The 18,771-nt window shown below is 43.8% G+C and overlaps 1 protein-coding gene across 3 annotated transcripts in view; it reads right to left on the bottom strand.

Annotated features, from left to right (window-relative positions):
- Positions 1-18,771, bottom strand: part of PNPLA7 (patatin like phospholipase domain containing 7) — a 242,711-nt gene that overhangs the window by 186,349 nt on the left and 37,591 nt on the right. For all 3 annotated transcript variants that reach the window (XM_067561557.1, XM_067561556.1, XM_067561558.1), the window contains 4 exons: positions 11,632-11,760; positions 8,540-8,620; positions 4,460-4,604; positions 2,995-3,093 (listed from right to left, as the gene is read on the bottom strand). In XM_067561557.1, coding sequence (XP_067417658.1) covers positions 2,995-3,093; positions 4,460-4,604; positions 8,540-8,620; positions 11,632-11,760 — 454 coding nt within the window. The remainder of the gene's footprint in view (positions 1-2,994; positions 3,094-4,459; positions 4,605-8,539; positions 8,621-11,631; positions 11,761-18,771) is intronic.

The raw sequence follows: 18,771 nt of genomic DNA, 5'->3' as shown, positions 1-18,771 counted from the left end.
GAAAGGCTGGAGCAGAGCAAATGTTAACTAGAAATCTTAAAGCAAAGGAACAGAAGGACACAGGCAACTGAGTGGAGCTTCATCCTGATTGGTGAATCTTGCTCACTGCTGACCCATACGCTTCTGGCATGAAAGTCACCGTGCAAGGGCCAGAGATCCTGGCCCACTTCTGACAGTGTCTCACTGCCTCTCCCTTCCTGAATACTCATTCACAAGAGCAAAGCCCATCATTTACAAGCATGTGGCCTCCCTCACATCAATAGGGTTGCACTTCTGTACATAAGAGTTTGGCACACATGTAGAACACTCAGTTTGTTTTGAGGAAGGAAAATCTAGTCTTTAGTTTGTCTCCACAAGCAGGGAGTTGCTATTTTACTTTCCCAATTGCTTATTCTGTCAAACATTTAGAATGAGGACACTAGCTGCCAAGAAGTGATGATAATACTTTGTACTTTGACAGCTCCATCCATCATGCGATCTCAAGTGATTCACCTGTTTCTGTTGTCCTTAACTCCAAATCCCCTGTATGACTTACTTGCCTATTTGTCCTTCAGAGAGGATTAATGGGCTCTGAAGCTGGCTTGCAACAATAGGTTGTGGCATTGACACATGCTTCAATCTCTTTTACTATTTTCTTTGCACATGACCTAATTTGAGAATTGGGAGCACAGAGTATACTCTGCAGCCCAGAAATACAAGGAACTGGGGTGGCAGAAAGAAAAAACGGTTTTCTCAGATTTGGCCACTTCTTCCAATAGACTGCTGAGACCTTGTCAGTTCTCAAACTAAGCAAGATAAAGGATGATGGGAAACCCCTTGTGTGATACTGGTCATCTAATAGGCACCAGTCTTTTCTCTGAATCACCAACTGACATCCCATCAGAGTCTCAGTTGTCAATATGCTGCTGGGATAAAATGTACAAATCAAGATCCTGATCACTTGTCGTTATTAAAGATCTCGTGGCACTTTTTTCATGAGTAAAACAATGTACCAAGAGCACAGAGCAACTCCACTTATTACCTTCTGCCTCACTAAATTACCCTATCAGTTTCCAGTCACTGTCTGGAGTTCCTTTCCTCCAATTCCTTCCTAGACCCCTTCTAATCTGACTTCTGTCCCTGCACTTAGCTGAAACCGCTCTTGCCAAAGTCTCCAATGACCTCTTAGCCAACTCTCAGAACCAGTAGTCCATCCTCATGCTCCTTGACCTTTCAGATGCCTTGGACATAGTCAATCATGCCCCTGTCCTTGAAATCTTGCCCTCCCTTGGCTTCTATGACTCTGTCCTCTCTGGTTCTCCTCCTCTCTCTCTCTCCAATCACTCCTTCAGCATGTGCTTCAGTTCAGAGGATCTTCCTCATCCCCCCCTTCAACTTTCAGTGGGGTTCCATTGGGCTCTGTCTTTGATCCTCTTCTTTTCTCCCTCTATAGATTCTCTCTGGGTAATGTCAGCCACAAACAAATTCAACTACCATCTTTATACGAATGACTCCCAGATCTACCTTTGTATGCCAGACTTGTCCCTTCTGTCCAAATTAAAATCTCAGCCTGTCACTGACATCTCCTCATGGCTGTCTAGCTGTCAGCTCAGCCTTGACATGGCTAAATCACAGTTCTTAATTCCCCCCCCAAAAAATTCACCCCTCTCCCCACCTCCTTTCTTGATCCCTGTGGAGAGCACCACCATCCTGCCTGTCACTCAGGAGGCCTGTAATCTGGGTCTCACGTTCAACTCAGACCTCTCTCTAGGTCTTCACATCCAGGCTATGCCTATGTCTTGTAGATTCTTTCTGCATAACAATATCTTTAAAATACAGCCTTTTCTACCCATCTGCACAGCTAGAACTCGCTGCAGGCTCTCATCATCTTGATTACGAAAACATCCTTTTCTCTGGCCTTGAAAAATGCAATCCTGCCCTGCTCATATCCATTCAGAATGCCACTGCAAAGATCATTTTCCAAGCCCCTGTCACCCTCCTCTTTTCATCCCTTCACAGGCTCCCTCTTCTCTGTTGTATCAAACATAAGCTACTTGCCTTCACGACCTATCACCTCTCACTTGCCCACAGGCTAAATTTTCAAAACAAGGCACTAGAGAAATGTAAGGGCACTAATAATATACTGCAGGGCTAGACTGGCAGTTCTCACTGGTCTACTGGAATTTTGCGTAAGATAAACACTGCATTCTGAAATGCAGGTAAGGATTTTTTTCATTTTCCACGGAATGTCACTTTGATAGTATACTTTACAGAGCACAATGAAAAGCAAACTAAGACAGAAGCAGAAGGAAATGAACCCAGGTCCAGCATAAAAGTTTTAATTATTTTCCCTTCACTCATTTCCCTAATGCAGCAGAGAAAGTCCATGCCATATAAAGTGACAGTGGATGCGCTCTGAGAAAAAAAAAAAGAGTTCTTATTTCCTCTGCAGACAGAGTGTTGTTTCAGATCAATAAGGGGGGGGAACTAAGGGACGTGGATTACCTTACATCATTCCCTGCCATATTCATTAGATCAGCAGTTCCCAAACTATGGGTCATGACCCCAAGTGGGATCGCTTCATCAGCAGATGGGGTCACAGCAATCAGGAGCATGCCGAGGACACTGTTTTACAAAATGGCCTCCTCCACACCGCGTGACCTCACACACACTGTACGCACAAGGTCACGTCGCACAGAGGATGTTATTTTGCTCTACAAAATGGCACCCTCTATGCAGCATGACCTCACACGCACCGTTTGTGTGTGAGATTATGCAGTCCAGAGGACGTCGTTTTGTAAAGCAAAAAGGCATCCTCCGTGCTGCAAGACCTTGCATGTACAGATCATGGGAGGTCACACTGCAGGGAGGACGCCATTTTTAAACTGCAATTTCCATGCTGTCTGGGTAGGGGGAATAAACAAATCTGAAAATGGAGTCATGCAGGGAAAATGTTTGGGAACCGTTGCATTAGATATTATGCCTTTCCTGCAATTTTCCCCAGCCCTTGCTCACCAAGAGCCTCTGCTGATCCAGAAGAGGATGTCAAAGAAAATCTTCTTTTGAGAAGGTTCTCAGAATTCTCTGTACCTGAAGTCTTCACTGTGTCTGACACTGAGGAAAAGAATAAAGGTTATCGCAGATTCAAACATTTAGTACACGCCAACACAATGAAATACACCATGAGGAGGTGCCTTTACCCACCTGCTCTCACACCCACTGCACATACTGTGCAATGTATAAACACATCACCTTAGGGTTTGATTTTATTAACAGCTATGTCAAACAGAGAACAAAATTCAGCTCAAACCATCTCACCAAACTCGGCTTCTCCTAAGGTTCCACTTCCAGACTGCTGCACCCACACTCTAGATCCTTCCTCAATTTGAAGAGTCAATTCCACTTCCCTCCTATTTGGAGTGAGGTTATCAACCACCTGACCCAGTGACAACCTTGGATTTTAGGTACTGGACTGGAACTCAGGGAATCCGGGTTTAATTCCTGGCTCTATGGCTCTAGCACAGCCCTCCAGTGTAACCATGGGCAAGTCACAGTTTGTTTGTGCCTCAATTCCCCTATCTGTGAACTGAGGACAATGCTACTGCCATACCTCATGGGGGGCGCTGAGGATAAATTCAGCAATGTTTATGTTGCACTCAAATACTATGACGACAGGGACCAAAAAAGTACAGAGACCAATGGCAGAACCCATTCAATATTTCTCCACAGGATCAACACCTCCTAACTGGTGTTGAGCTGTTTCTGGCAAAGAGTGCCTGATTATAGCCCCAGAAAGCCATCCCGCTACCTGAAGAACAGAGGAAATTAACATCTTGTTCTGTAAGAAAGGTTCAAACGCATTCACTTCTTAGAGCTGAGGTCAAAGGAAGCAGAACACAAGGTGGACCACAAATAAGGTTGGAAGATGCAATTTTGAGGGATTTAAACAGCCTAAATCCTTCCTTACTGACTCTTGCCAACTGAAGATGACTTGCACAACTACTCAAGATGGAAGCCCACTGCAATCTACACGCCACTATGGCTACATCATAGCCCTGTGCTGCTGTTCACTACTTAGCTGCCTTTATTTCTAGGTAAATTCTAGCTCAAACCCCTTCATATTTGTAGGGTTTCTCCTGCTACTGCTTAAGACAGGGAATTCTTCTACAGTCTCCCAGCATATTCAATTAACATTAAGAGTACTCTGGTCTTGAATAATATATTCATGAAATATTATTTTTCTCTATCAAATTTTTAAAAATTAGACTTGATTTTTCTTTTTCAAGATGTTAAATCAAGATGAAATAATGGTTCCTATTAAGGAAGTTTAGGGTTATCCAAAGACTTGGGATCTTTATCCAAGATGTAAATACATTTCCCATCTGCCTAAATCAAACAAAAGTCTGCTCAGATAGAGCACAACACTGTGCTGCCCAGAGTACCAGCAAGGGCACTTTGTACATATTAATGCCAACATTACCTGTTTCTGAGGTATCCCCTGCTTTCTCCAGCTTTTCTCCCCGCTCCTCCTCCAGTACATTAGACAACTGTCTTTTCGCCTCTTTGTTTGAACTTCCTCCAGATGTTACACTTGCCACAGATACCAATGGGATGGCTTGGCTCTCCTGAGGGAAACGAGAGATGAAGATGTACAGAGATACTTATGCATACAGCTTCTTGTGTCTTGCAGTGCTGCATAGGGAACGGATTACATGTTAGGGTCTTTAAACAGAGTAAGATAATTGCAGTCTCTTTGGGCTTTCTGGCTTTGGATGCATTATTCAATGTAGTCTTTGTGTGGCAACATTTAGGTTCACAGATACTCTGTGGCCAATATAACATCATTAGTCAGAAACACCATGGGAAAATGGCCTCCTTTCTTACATTTTTCTGGGTTTCACTTTACACACAATATATTTGTACTCCCTGTGATGGGATGTACCAACCATTTGATGCTCCCAGCCGGAAGTCCTACCACTTTGGCACACCCCATACAAAGGTGGTGGCCTTTTGAAGGAAAACAGTGTATTTAGACCTCCACAAACTGCCTAGAGCAGCAACCAAAGATTGGAGTAGGCAGAACTAGTAAGATTTGGTCCTCCGGTGGCTAGAGGGGCCGGGATCAGGCCATAACTAACCAGGGCCCAGCAGGCAAGACAAAAACTAAAATTAGAGTGAGCTCACTGTGAGAGACACTCCACTGGCCAGGCTAACCTGTGACCTCCCATTAGCTCTGCAGAGCCACTGAATTTGTAAGGTCTCAGGCCTCGTTTTTTGGCTAAACTAAGGCCTTGTCCTTGGGCTAAAGAGTTATGGCCATATTAGGAGAGACAACAGCCATAAGCTAAGGAGCATGTGATCACATCCCTGTGTAAATTACATCAGACAACATAATACCAAGTTTTTAAGAAGGTGCTACTATCCTAATAGTATCTACCACCACCAGATAAAAAAATATATCTTAAGATCTTTGAAGACAAGTTTGTCTGATAGCATTCTGTCTGGCAAGGAATCACTTATCAACAGTTGTGGTTGTAAAATCTACACTTCTTATTGTTTTGTCTTTATGGTACCAACTTTTCTATTGTTTATCTGAATGATTTCTGTCTGGTTCTTTGATTGTTTCTGTCTGTTGCATAACTAAGTGTGCAATATTTAAATCAATTAAGGTGGTTGGCTATGATTGGTTAAAGAATTATTTTGCAATATATTAGGATTAGTCAAAGAATTATTTTGTAATATTTTAGTAAAATGACTGATGAAGGTATAGCTAAGCAGGACTCAAGTTACACAATAAAACTGTTCCAGAGGGGTAGCCGTGTTAGTCTGTATACAGCAAAGACAATGAGAGTTCTGTGGCACTTTAAAGACTAACAAATTTAATATAAAACTGGGGTCGTAAAGAAGAAGAAGAATTCACCTCCAAGACACAGCCCAAGATCAGAGCTGCTGTGCAGCAATCAGAACCCAGACGAGACTAACCTTGCCTTGCCAACAAGGAAAATCCGTCTGCCTGACCAGGATTGGTGAGCATAACATTGTATGCTTAGCATGTGTATTATGTTTGGTAATTGTTAATAAATAGAGGTTAGGGTTATTACTGTGTAAGTCTCTCTCTCTCTCTCACTGATAAAAGGTCCTGCAAACCCACAGTAGAATACAGCCGGAGCCCTACGAATTGGGAAAGGATGTGTGTACTTAAATTAACCAGGTTAGTTTCAGCCCGAGTCCTACGAATTGGGTACAGGTGACTCTGAGCCCTAGAGTGTGAATTGGGTAAGGGTAGGTGGCTTTCCCTCACAGCCCTATGGGCTGGGAAAGGGGGGGGTGCCTAAATTAACAGGGTTACACGTGGAGCCCTACAGACTGGGAAAACGTGGGGTGCCCTAGTGTGTGGGTATCAAATTTATGAGAGAGAGATTGTAACTCAGATGAACAAAACTGTCAGTTAACTTCCAATTATTTAATCTTTGCTACTGGTGATAATGCAAGAGCAAAGCCTGAGATTCTGTGGTGTCAGCACTTAGAGAAATCTTTAATCTTGCATACTGAGCAAATCTGCTATGGAAACAAAAACAGAAGACATGAACAGAGCCCCCAAAGGCACTTTTTAACTATAAACACCAGATTCAACTGAGCTTTCCACCCACACCCTGGGAACTAGAGTTACAAGCCATGCCAAGAAATAATAGTACACATGCCGTATTATTGTTCTGCAACATGCAGTGAGCTCAGGCATACAATAGTATTAAAGAATGCCCATATTCCCAGGACATAGCGTAACAGTGTGCCCATCTGAACAATTACAGGGAGGTGTGAACATTGATTAAGAATGATTTTCATTTTAAAAGGAGCCTCACTATCAAATGTTCAGTAAGACCCCTTGAGTTAATGAGAAAATGAGTGAATGCACGTTCTGACCGCACACTTCAGGATTCAAGATAAACGACACAGAGCAGTCCTGAGTAGGGTGTAAAAGTCCACAGCATTTAGTGAGGCAGTTCCCAACACCTCCCTGGGCAGGGGTTCCCTGCAACAGTCTAGTTAGGCCCTACTGGTCTGCCCTGGACAGCACAGACAACCCAAGAGTCCTTTTGGTAGTACAGCAAAGACACAGTCCCAAAAACAATAGACCTGAGCCCAGCCTGCCTTCCTCTGAGAGTTCAAGCGGCAGCATCTCTGCAGGGGTTCAGGCCTGGTCCTTTCCTCGGCGAGCAAAGGATAGGAGATCTGTGCTCCTCCCTGGTCAGCCACCTACTGAGCTGTTCTCTTCCCTTTTTAACTGCCCCTTCCTCAGCTGACAGCGAGTGCAGGTGTTAACGGGTGGGGCTGAGTGGGTCCACAGCAGCTCATTAACCCTTGCTGGCCCCGTGTAGGATTGGTGTTCCCCCATCATACACATAACAGCCATGAAATGACACGTTTTCAAACCTCCATCACATCTTCAATCCCATTTATTTTACAATTCAAACTATATCATTCATATTCCAGACTAAGAGTGAAATATATTACTTAGAGGAAACTCAGTAAATACACTGGGGACAAAAACTCTATCTGAGGATACCTTCCAAAGAAGGCACCTCAAAGGTTTGCCAGAAAATGAAAAGAAGTGGAGAGCGCCGCTTCGCTAACCACCACTTAAACTGGACAAAAGAGGCCTGTGCTCTTGGAATCCATGAAAGATAAAGCCTTCAGCCGTGTGGGCTGAAGATGCAGAGAACTGACTGTAGGTGAGAAACTGCCTGAGACCAGGATTGTAAACTGTTAAGGTTTTTAGACACTAGAAAACACATTTTTCCTTTTCTTTTGTTTGCAACCATATCTATCTTTTTCTCTTGCTTAGTATCACTTAAATCTCTGTTCTTTACTAATAAACGTATGCTTAGTTTTACTACAAACCACCTCAGTGCGGAGTTTTAAGTTAAAGACTGTGCCCTCAGTGAGGCAACAGGCCGGGGCGTGTGCGCTGTTACTTTGGAGACAGCAGACTTCATAATTTCTCTGAGTGTCCAATGAGAGGAACTGGACACTACAGAGAGGCGTGTCTGGGGAACTCGGGTCCACTGATTGTTACGTGCAAGGCAAGGCTTAGACTGGCAGAGTCTCAAGGAGTTTGCTGGTGAGGCCAACAGACAGACGGCGTGGCAGGGAGCTGACACAGTTGAAGCTCCAGCAAAGCTCTCTCCTGCTGAGGCAGTTGGGTAACACAGTGGTTTGCGGTTCTAGGAGCACTGGGGAAGAGCATCACAATAAGTAAAGGCACAAGACCTGAGGGGTGTGCTCAGAGGGACCAGGAAAAGGAACAGAGAAAAACACCCAAATGAAATGTTATTCACCAGGCGGCTTTCGCACTGAGAAGGTTTCACAACTTGGTTATAATCATAAATACCTTCACTCTCAAATGCGATGGTATTAACATTGTTGCAAACAATAAATTAATGTTAGCTTTATAGAGATTATGCTTGTGAGCTACCGGAGTAGAAGAGACACCAGCAGAGCCAGGATGCACCAGTCAGATACATACACTGTGACGAGTACATTACTTTCGTTCTACACTTACAGAATTGAAGAGCTCCGTTGTCAGGCCAAGATAGTTGTGCAAAGCCAAGAACGTCACTCTCTGGAGCCTCACCATGATGATCTAGGAGCAGGAGATAAAACACAGGCAGTAGCTAAGCCGGTGAATACCAAGTACACTAACGCCCACTAACCCACTCTTTCTGTCCTATGATTACATAAGTGTTAATGGCCACTCTACCTTGAATGGTCCCTTACAATTTGTGCTAACTACTTACACTAAACATTCTGTTCCACTTTGCATTGTGCAGTGGTGCTGGGAATACCTTTCCCCATACCTAAAGAAGAGCTCTGTGTGGCTCGAAAGCTTGTCTCTCTCAGCAAGAGAAGTTGGTCCTATAAAAGATATTACCTCGCCCACCTTGTCTCTCAAATACACCAACAGTCACACTTAGACACAATCTTGCATCAGAGGCTCCGAGTGCACTTTATAAACATGGATTGTGCCCCAGAAACCAGGTAAGTTGAATCCCCATTTGGAGCGGTGTAAACTGAGGCACAGTTAGGCCAAGTGACTTGCCAAAGGCTTCACAGCCAGTAGGTGGCTGAGCCAGAGACACAACCTAAAAGACTTGATGCCCAAACTTCAGCTTCACGCCCAAGACACTAGCCTCCCCACTAAGGTTACTGAAATCATTAGTAATGTTTAATACTTGAAACAAATGCATTTATTTCAGTTCTCCCTGCTTGGCCACTCCTGAGCTCTAGGTGCAACATCCGAGACAGACACTAAAAAACGAACCTCCCCAACACACACATGCACTTGAAACAATCTCCATGCCACTCACCTCTCCAACCCCTATCCATCTCCTCCCACTCTTCCCCGAAAGAGCCTGGGAGAGCAGGTTAGTCTCACAGCACGTTCCCATAGGACCTAGGTCATCAAGCCCAGGTGCTGGCAGACCAAGGGAAGTGAACAATAAGCACTCACTACAAAATGCCCTAGCGATTACAGGGTGGTCTGACAACCAATGATCAAAAGGATGGGCACTTTCCAGGGATGGTCTCAGTGGGAGGCTGGGATATTATAAGGATCTGTTGTTCTTGACTATCAATAAAGAGGGGGGGAAAGGATCAATGCATCAGTCACAGATCACCTAGATATACAGATTATCCAGTGCCTCGTAAGGATAAGGAGGGCAGCTGGTCCACTACATTGATGGTGGAAGACAAAATGTCATTATGACGACCTACCAACCCACATCCATCCATTTTGACCATTAATTCATCAGACTCTACTACAATCGCCAGGACACACCTCTCTAAACTGAAGCCATTCATATATAGCACGGATGGCCAAACTTACACACCCCGCAAGGTCCCCCTCCCCGCGGGGCACAATCCTCTAGCTGCACCTTCCTACTACAGGGCAGAAGCTCTGAGCTCCCCACCCCAGTCTGGTAGGCCGGGGGGGGGAGGGGGGTTCCACGAGCCCCACTTTAACTGTAAAAGAGCCACATGCCACAGTTTGGCCACTCTTGATATATAGTAACTTAAGTTTTATTTAGAAGAAATCTGTTTCCAGCAATAAGTTAGAGATGTTATCCCTGTGATCACCTGGGAAGGGAAACAAAAATCTTTGCGGGAACTTGCTGAAATAGGGAAGCTAAACTTGATTTAAAGGAAACTGAATTTAAACCTAAAACCCACCTTTCTTCTGCAGCTGCTGACAAGTGAGAAGAAGTGAGTCATTGCTCTGTGCAGTATAAATTCAGAGGCCAATTTGAGTTTCATTAGTTTTATCAGCAAGCATACCACCCTCGGTCAAATAGAGTGTAGGAAGCTCTAATTGAAGCAAGAGCCACTAAAGCCACAAACACCAATGGGGCGATTTCATTATACGCAGATGCTAACAATTAACACCAAATGGTTCAAAAAGAAGAAAGGGCTGGTGCCTGAAGTCTGCTTTTCTTCGTTATGAGACAGTGGGCATTTTTCCCCCAACAGTGATGGAGGAGAGTATTTCCATGGAAGACAACTTTCCCAAGGCCCTGGGAAGATCTGAACTCACCATCCTAATTTAAGAAACCAGTGCTCTAGTTCCTGGGCCACAGAGCGTTGGGTTGTTACTTGGAGGAAGAGTTGTTTTGTTTTAATAAAATTACAAACTCAAGGGCCAAGTTGGATCAGGTGTCCCAGTTTGGGAGGCTCTTGCAAGAACTAAAAAGGCCCTATACACTGATGGTACTAAACAAGTAATTATGATATTTATAATATTGATCATGACATCATGATGTCAAACTCCCTTTACAAGGGCAGTAAAGACTTCGGAGCTTAATTCTAGGCCCACTTTTTTTAAAGATCTTCCAAAAAGGACAGCGTATTGGGGGTGGGCGAGGGGAACTCATTACCATTCCTAAGGAAAGAGGCTTTATGTCTTGAACTAGAGACACTGGAAGCTTGCAGAGGGGCACCAATAAGCTGTCTTCATTGCCATTATATTAACCTCTGCTATTCTTTGCCCAGCACATTCTTCAAGACATTCTTTCCAGCAGAAAGTTACTCATGTATTGCTTTTAAGAGTCCAATTAAGGTGTCGTAATAACACAAATGAGTTAAGTGGTAGCTTTACTCGAGGTTATTCAAGGTTAACATTATTCAAGAGCGAAGATTAGAAATTACTTCAAGTACCCACTGCTACAGCGGTTCAGAGTTTGTAGATGTCTAACAAGTAAATATCTAGGGCCAAATTCTGCTCTCTGATGAGCAGAGGCAGGTCCCATGGACAGTTATAGGAGCTGAATATTTCTCAAGGCAGAAGCTGGCCTCAGGGAGGAAGGAAACTTCAGTAGGTTGGTTCAAGGGAGTATATGAAGGGATGAAATTAAGCCGAGACACACAGAGAGATCATCTCTGCCTAACGTAAAGATCAATCAGACTGTGAGATAGTCTTTTAAGGTACATGGTTGCAGCCCCATCACTTGGGACATTTAATAAACAAGAATCCTGAGAATATGCTAGGCAGAACAATTCTGCACCAGGAAAAGGATGGACTAGCTGGCCTGAGAGGGAAAATCCTTTTAAATGAAAGATGGCTACTACATTTAATAAAAACAAACGACAGATCAGTCTTACCTGTACCACTCTGACAAGAGTCTCAGGGTACTTCTGGAAGACATCCTGAAAAACACTGGCTGGAAGTCGCAATATTGTGGACGGTGTTCCTGCTCGGGCTGAAACTGTTTTATATGGAGCAGGGTGACCCTGTTAAAAAAGCATTAGAGAAATGAGTTTACTCTTCATGCCCGCTTGCACCACTGTCCACCTGCCTCAACTCTTCCGAATGACGTCACACAACTTTTTCCTTTGACAATCCCCAAACAGGCCCGCCATCCAAGCTCTCTGGCCACAAGAGAAGGATATGCGCCTATGCACTGTGAGTTGGCCAACAGGGGATGTGAGAAGTCAGCATGGTCACCAGCATCCATAGGGTCAACTTCATTGGCCTAGGAAGCGGGTCAGAGAAATGAGAAATCCCCACAGCACAGCTCACCGCCAGATAGATGAATCTGCCAGTTTACTGCTTTTACTGCAGTTTAATGCTACAGAGAAAGCCTGGCTCTGTAATGTCAAAATGATACTCCAGCTCTCCAAAGAGATGGAGAAAAGGCCTTTTGGCAGGTCTGCTAATCTTTCCAGACCTTTCCAGACTACTGTTCTCTTTCAGGAGTCTGATTTGTCTTGCGTACCCCCAAATCTCACTTCACATAAAAACCTACTGGCTTACAAAATCAGAGATAAAATACAAAAGTGTTGCAGCATGCTGTCACTGAACAATTGGTTACTTTCTCAGTTTTACCATATAATTATAAAATAAATCAACTGAAATATAAATATTACTCACGTTCCAATCTATAGTGACGAGGTGGCCAAACTTACTGACCTCCAAGACCTGCCTCCCCACAGGATACAATCCTCTAGCCCCACTTCTCTGCCGCAGGGCAGAAGCTCCGAGCTCCCGACCCAGTCTGGTAGACAGACAATGTGGGGGCCCCCACACTGGGGGCTCCGCAATTGCATTTTAATTGTAAAAGAGCTGCATGCAGCTCACAACCCACAGTTTGGCCACCCCGGTATAGTGCATAGACCAGTATAAACAGGTCATTGTGTTACATTGTAGTTTGTACTGACTTCGCTAGTGCTTTTATTATAGCCCGCTGTAAAACTAGACACATATCTAGATGAGTTGATGTACCCCCTGGAAGACTTCTGTATGCCACCAAGGGTATATGTACCCCTGGTTGAGAACCACTGTTTTAATCTATGCTGCCCTCCGTCACATTCTGGGGTGCAATCCAGACCAGTGAGGGGCTGTGTCACGGCCTGTCCCACAAACTTGGGTGCCGCACAATGCTTTGCTATTGTAGCTCCCAATCTGGACTGCTCACAAACAGCCTGCCATCATGCAGGTCACCCCCCAAGTGTGTCTGTGTGTAGCTGCAGCTCTGGTCCAGCAACTCTGATCTCAGCAGCCTGACAGCAATACTCCACTCACACGCTGACTTCCAGCAGCCTTGTTACCACTAGGAAGGTGACCCCAACACACTCCCAGTCCTGAGTTTTCCCAACAACGTGTGTTCTGCACTGTCCAGTCCTCTCCCGGACCATTCAGATATTAAAGGTCTGTACAGGGTCAGTGCCCAACCGTTTGTTACTTTAACTGGAGTTACCAAATCGTTCAGTCTAAACACTGGATTCGTTTAGATTAAAAATAAAACCAGTTTCTTTAACTACAGAGAGATAGGTGTGTAGTGAGTGAGTGCAGGTATAAGGAATTGAAGTCAGAAGTGGTTACAAGAAAAATAAAGTAAAAGGCTTCCTAGTAAATAAAATGTAACAAGCTATACTTGGTTCAAGATAAAATCCTTGCCACAAGTTCCCACCAAATTCTCAGATGAGAATCTCCGCCCAAGTCAAAGGGTTGGTTCCTTTTCTTAGGTAAAGAAAGATGAATTGGGGTGTTTTCGCCCCTCACTTTTGTTGTACAGTCACCCATTGAAATGCATTTTCCTGAGGGTTACCCCAAGATGAAGTTCATTCCAGCTGTGAGGAAGGAGACATGGAGTCTTGTGGTGAAAGAGGTTCCACGCTGTTATTTGCTAAAATGCAAATCGCTCTGTTCCTGCCCTCCTTCTTTGCCAAAGGATGGCCACTTGACAAGTGATTGTCAATTAACTTTGATGATACCTGGCTAGAGGCATCAGCTTGTCCTTTACCTTTGAGAAACAGGTTTACCCATTTCCCAGGCTTGTCTGGTAAACATATTTTAGTCATAATTTCAGCTTGTTCATATCTCTTAGATACACTATTCACACATATGTTACACAAGAATATTAATGATCAGTGTATTAGTTTTGAAATGATATCTCACAAGGCATATTTTGCACAAAATACTACTACAGTAATGTGTAGGGTGTGAATACAGGGAGCCTGGGTCAACCTCCACTTAGCATATTTGCTGCCATGGCAATCTATGGATTCACAAAATCTGCAGAAACAGAAGAATCTGCATCCTAGAGGAGGAGAGGCTAGGAAAGCAATAGTGACAAAAGACCTTCTAGATGTGTGGAGAACTTTTACCCTTCTGGAACCAAGTTGTAACGGACAGAAAAGACAGAGACCTGCCTGTGTATCTTTAAGGAGGAGAAAAATTCTGAAGATGGGCTTGTGTTCTTTAAAAAAGACCTGTCTAAAAAAAAGGGGGGGGGAAGGTATGCTTGTTCCCTTTTACGCTTCTTTTTATCTTCAATAAAAGGCAGGAGTGAAACATTCTTAAAAAAACACAACAGCTTTTTACATGAGAAACATCAGGTCTTGACTTCCCTGTTTTTGTTGGAGGACTGGAGAATGACATCACAAGACAGGAAATGGGGATGCAGATTTGTATGTTGTTTTTTGTTTGGAGTTTTTTTCCCTAGTGTCTGTTTAACAAGAACTCCTGCTAAGCAGTAGGGAGAAAAGCTCTCACTGCAAAAGATTTAGTGCCCCAGTGCCACCACTTCACTGAGTGCGGAGAAAGTGCACGTCAGTTCTCTGTGGAGTCCTCCTGCAAATACAGGAAAATGAAGAACTGATTTATCCGATACTTCCAAGAACAAAAAACTAGCAGAAAAAAACTGGGGGAATGAGAAGGATCTTTTATGGATGGAGCTGAGTGCAAAAACAAAGTGGAGTTCTCGCTTATTCAATCATCATAAGGGTTTATGTTTTCTTCCATTGTGCAATACAAAGCAATTACATTACATCCTCAGGACAGGGAATGTGGAGACACCAAAATGCCACATACAAGCAAAATTATATTGTAGGGTGACCAGATAGCAAGTGTGAAAAATCAGGAAATGGGGAGAGGGGGAGACAAAAGGAGTCTATAAATACAAAGCGCCAAACACTGGGACTGTCCCTAAAAAACTGGGACATCTGGTCACCCTACTGTACTGTCTATCAAGTGTATTTTCCAACAGCTAGTAAAGCAAATTGTCGGGGAAAATTGATTGCTGGATAAAAATAATTTTCTTCAATAAAGACTTATAATTAACTTTTATAAAATGTTACACAGAAATAATTCAAAAGACCAAGGAGGGGGTTACAGATCATCTTCAGATGTTCAGCTCTGAACTCTATCTATAGATTTCTTCCCTTTAGGTAGATCTACACAGCAAAAAAACCCCTGCAGCAGCATGTCTCAGAGGCCGGGACAACGGACTTGGGTTCATGCAGAAAATAGTAATATAGATGTTCACGCTTTGGCTTCAGCCTGGGCTCTAGGACCCTGCAAGGTGGGAGGGTCCCAGAGCTCAGACTGCAGCCCAAGACTGAACATCTACTCTGCAACTAAACAGCCCCATTGCCCAAGCCCCATGAGCCCGAGTCAGCTGGCACAGGCCAGCCGTGGGTGCCTAATTGCAGTGGAGACATACCCAGAGATCCTCCTTCCTCACTGGGTTTCAGGACTCAGGCTCCAGCCTGAGCACCTATACTGTTATTCTTAACCCCACAGCACGAGGCCTGCAAATCCAAGACAGTGGACCTGGGCTCTGAGACTCACTACACACACACCCCTTTTTTTTGGGGGGGGCTATATATACCTATTTTTTCAGCATAGAGTTTAAGGACCTCCAAGAAAGTCACAGTTTAAAGATTATAATGCAAAAAGGGAACAGAGGACTCTTAATCCAGCAGGCACTTAAGAGAAGAATAACTAACATTTCCATCCTTCCATTTATCCTGGGTGCGATTTTCCTTTTTAAATACTAATCAGCATGATGAGAGGAGCTTGCTTTTCGAAAAGCAAGAAAGCAGGCTGTACTGTGTAATGGGCCCGGAATGTGCTAAAAGCTGCTAGAGGAAGAACAGAGGAAAATGTTCTCAGAAGTGTCAGTTCTCTCAAACACACTCATCAACAGCACTGAGAACACAGTGTTTAAACTGGGACTTCAATCAGTTTATTATAATCACACACAGAACTCTTTAGGGAGTGTATTTCAAGATAGATATAGCAGTGAGCTCCTCATCCCTCACCCTTTTTATTTTTAAATGAAGGGGAACTATTTGTTCTAGCTGGGAATCAGAGTTTCTCTTCATCTTGTTCTGTCACCTGCAGAATAATTACACGTTGCCCAAAGCACTGGTGACAGGAAGTATTTGTTGTAGTTACAAATGTCACAGCAAAACAAGTAGTTGAGACCTCCTAAGTGGACCGTGAACACAGTCAAACATTTCTGAAGTGAATTTGAATAAATGGTTCACTAAGGGCTGGTCTCTACTGGTGCTTATGCCAGGAAAACTTTTAAAACTTTTAAGACTCGGAGGTGTGAAAAAAGCTTTCCCACTGACATAATAGAACCACCTGAATGAGGGGCGGGTAGCTCCCGCCTACATAGCACTGTCCACACTAGTGCTTATGCTGGCAAAACTTAACTCAGCGGGGTGTTTCTTTCATACCCCTTAACAACAAGCATAAGCATAAGCGCCAGTGTAGACAAGCCCTAAGTGGGATGGTGGGATTTTTCATTTCTCCCATTTGGAGTGGTAACTCTCCTCTTTTCCATCTTAAAAATCCTGAAGTGTGCTGGGATTGCCTTCTCTCCAGTCCGACTTCCACCTTCTCCACCCCAACAAGCACTGAGAGATGAAGTGGTTTGTCAATCCACAGTCACAGAGCAAGTCCATAAGAGGCCCAAGGATAGAACAAACCAACTCCTGACCAAGACCTGCGCTCAGTTGTCCTGTAGCTTCCTTGGGACCAGGCAGTGAAGCCTTTTAACTTAGGATATTTCTCTGAGGACTAAAACGCAGATGGTTTTCAGATGCAGGATTATGCATGGTAGGGCCCCACGACAGGATATAATTTTACTAAAAAAGATTTCCAACAATGAGAGACTGAAATACCTTCAAAAAATTTGACAACAGTCAGACTGTAAACTCTTTGGGGCAGGGACTGTCTTCATTCTATGTCTGTACAGCACCTAGCACAGTGGGTCCTGGGCCATGACTGGGGCTCCTATGCATTATGATAATATAGATTAATAATAGTGACAAAAGAAAGAGCAAAATAAAGACCAGTATGGCTCACGTTCCAAATTGGAAAATTGTAACAAGGTCTGACACTCTAGTACCATACACGGCAGGTATTGTGCGAATAGAGTAAGTACCTTCAAAACCACCTTTCCAGCAAGCTGGGCAGAATCTGCAGAGAGACACAGAGCAAATACCAAATTCCTGAGCGCACAAATTGTTTTGTTTCCTTGTTCCTTCTCTCCCTTCCTCTCCCACGCAAAAAAAAAAAAATCTTTTTGCTATTTTTCCTCAGATTTGCACAGCATGTTCCTATCAACAGAAAGCATCATACAAAACAACTTCACTTTCAGCAGCTAACCAATTTCTACAATATTAAAACTGCAACAAAAGTAGATTAGGCTATTAGAACAGTCATCCCTATTACAAATAAGCTTTTGAAAGTCCTAACTATGCATCGTAACTGAGCTGTTTTGGGCAGGTGGGAGAGGAAAAAAAGGGAAGTTGATCATCCTGTAACAAAATAACCAAAAAACCCAAAAATATTTCTTGCTGGCAACTCATATGCAGAGATCCAGCTGCTGCTATTTTTGGTGGGGAAGGGGAAGTGGAGTCCCTAAAGGGGAAAAAGTCAGCACTGGCATTGCTAGAGTTACACAGGTTATTTTTTCCCTGGGTTTCTCCTTAGGCCATTAGTTATTAGCACTGGGCTTCGTGGCAACGCTTTGCCTGTTAAAGAGAAGAGTACAGACATCGTCTGAGAGGTCCCTGGTGTGTAGAGCCGTACGGCAGCAATGAGGGCCCCTCCAACCGTTGTAGGAGGGCTGGTCTTTCACCTCAAGAGGCAAGGCTGCAAGTGGATGCCCTCCCACTGGGATTCTCCACCCCCAGCACATACACCCAACAGATGAGTTAGACGTTAAAGCTACTCACACTGGTTTCCCTTTCTACAGTATTACAAGCTATTAAGGGCACTTGAACATAGGAATCATCTGAACTTCTTGGTATACGTGCCCTAATTCTCCAGATTAAAGGATATTATTTATTATCTGTTCTATGGAGACACCTACAAGCCGCAACCCAGATCAGGGCCCCACATTGTAGGCATTGTACAAACCCCTTCTACAGACTCGCTGCTCCAGAGGGTTCAGCCTCTTAACAGAAGAGACAGAGAAAGGGTGGGAGAATGGAAGCATTCTTTTCTCAGTTTCTCCAGTGGGGAACTGAGGCACCAAGAGACTAAATGACATGCCCAGTGTCACACAGGAAATTGGCAGAAGACACAAGAATAGTACCCAGATCTCCCAAGTCCCAGTCGTGTGCTTTAACCACAAAACCATTTTTTGAGGGAGATATGCCAATTTTGACTTTTGGACAATACCTGACTTTTAAAATCAAAGAAGGAGAAGGTGAACAAATCTACTGGCCTGTCAGAGAAGACATATAGGATAGAAGTGGGTGAAAACAGATTAAGAGCACTGATGGCTTTGGTGGAGTAAGGAAGAGGTGCCCAACCCAGGCCTTCCGGAGAGAGGCAAGAATACAAATAAATTCATATTTGCTTTTGAATAGGACCCATCTTGCAGCTGGAGAAAGTCTATTGTATTATACCCCACACCCTTATAATTGCTTCAGTGAACAGGAATGCAAACAGATTTGTAAAACCATTATCGTTACTTTGATCTCTTCTTTTGACAATCA

Source organism: Emydura macquarii, unplaced genomic scaffold, assembly GCF_026122565.2.
Source record: "Emydura macquarii macquarii isolate MOO-44397 ecotype Brisbane River unplaced genomic scaffold, CSIRO-AGI_Emac_v2 contig_2417, whole genome shotgun sequence".
Taxonomy (NCBI): Eukaryota; Metazoa; Chordata; order Testudines; family Chelidae; genus Emydura; species Emydura macquarii.
The sequence above is the reverse complement of the archived record's forward strand: the minus strand, read 5'-3'. Positions and strand labels throughout refer to the sequence as shown.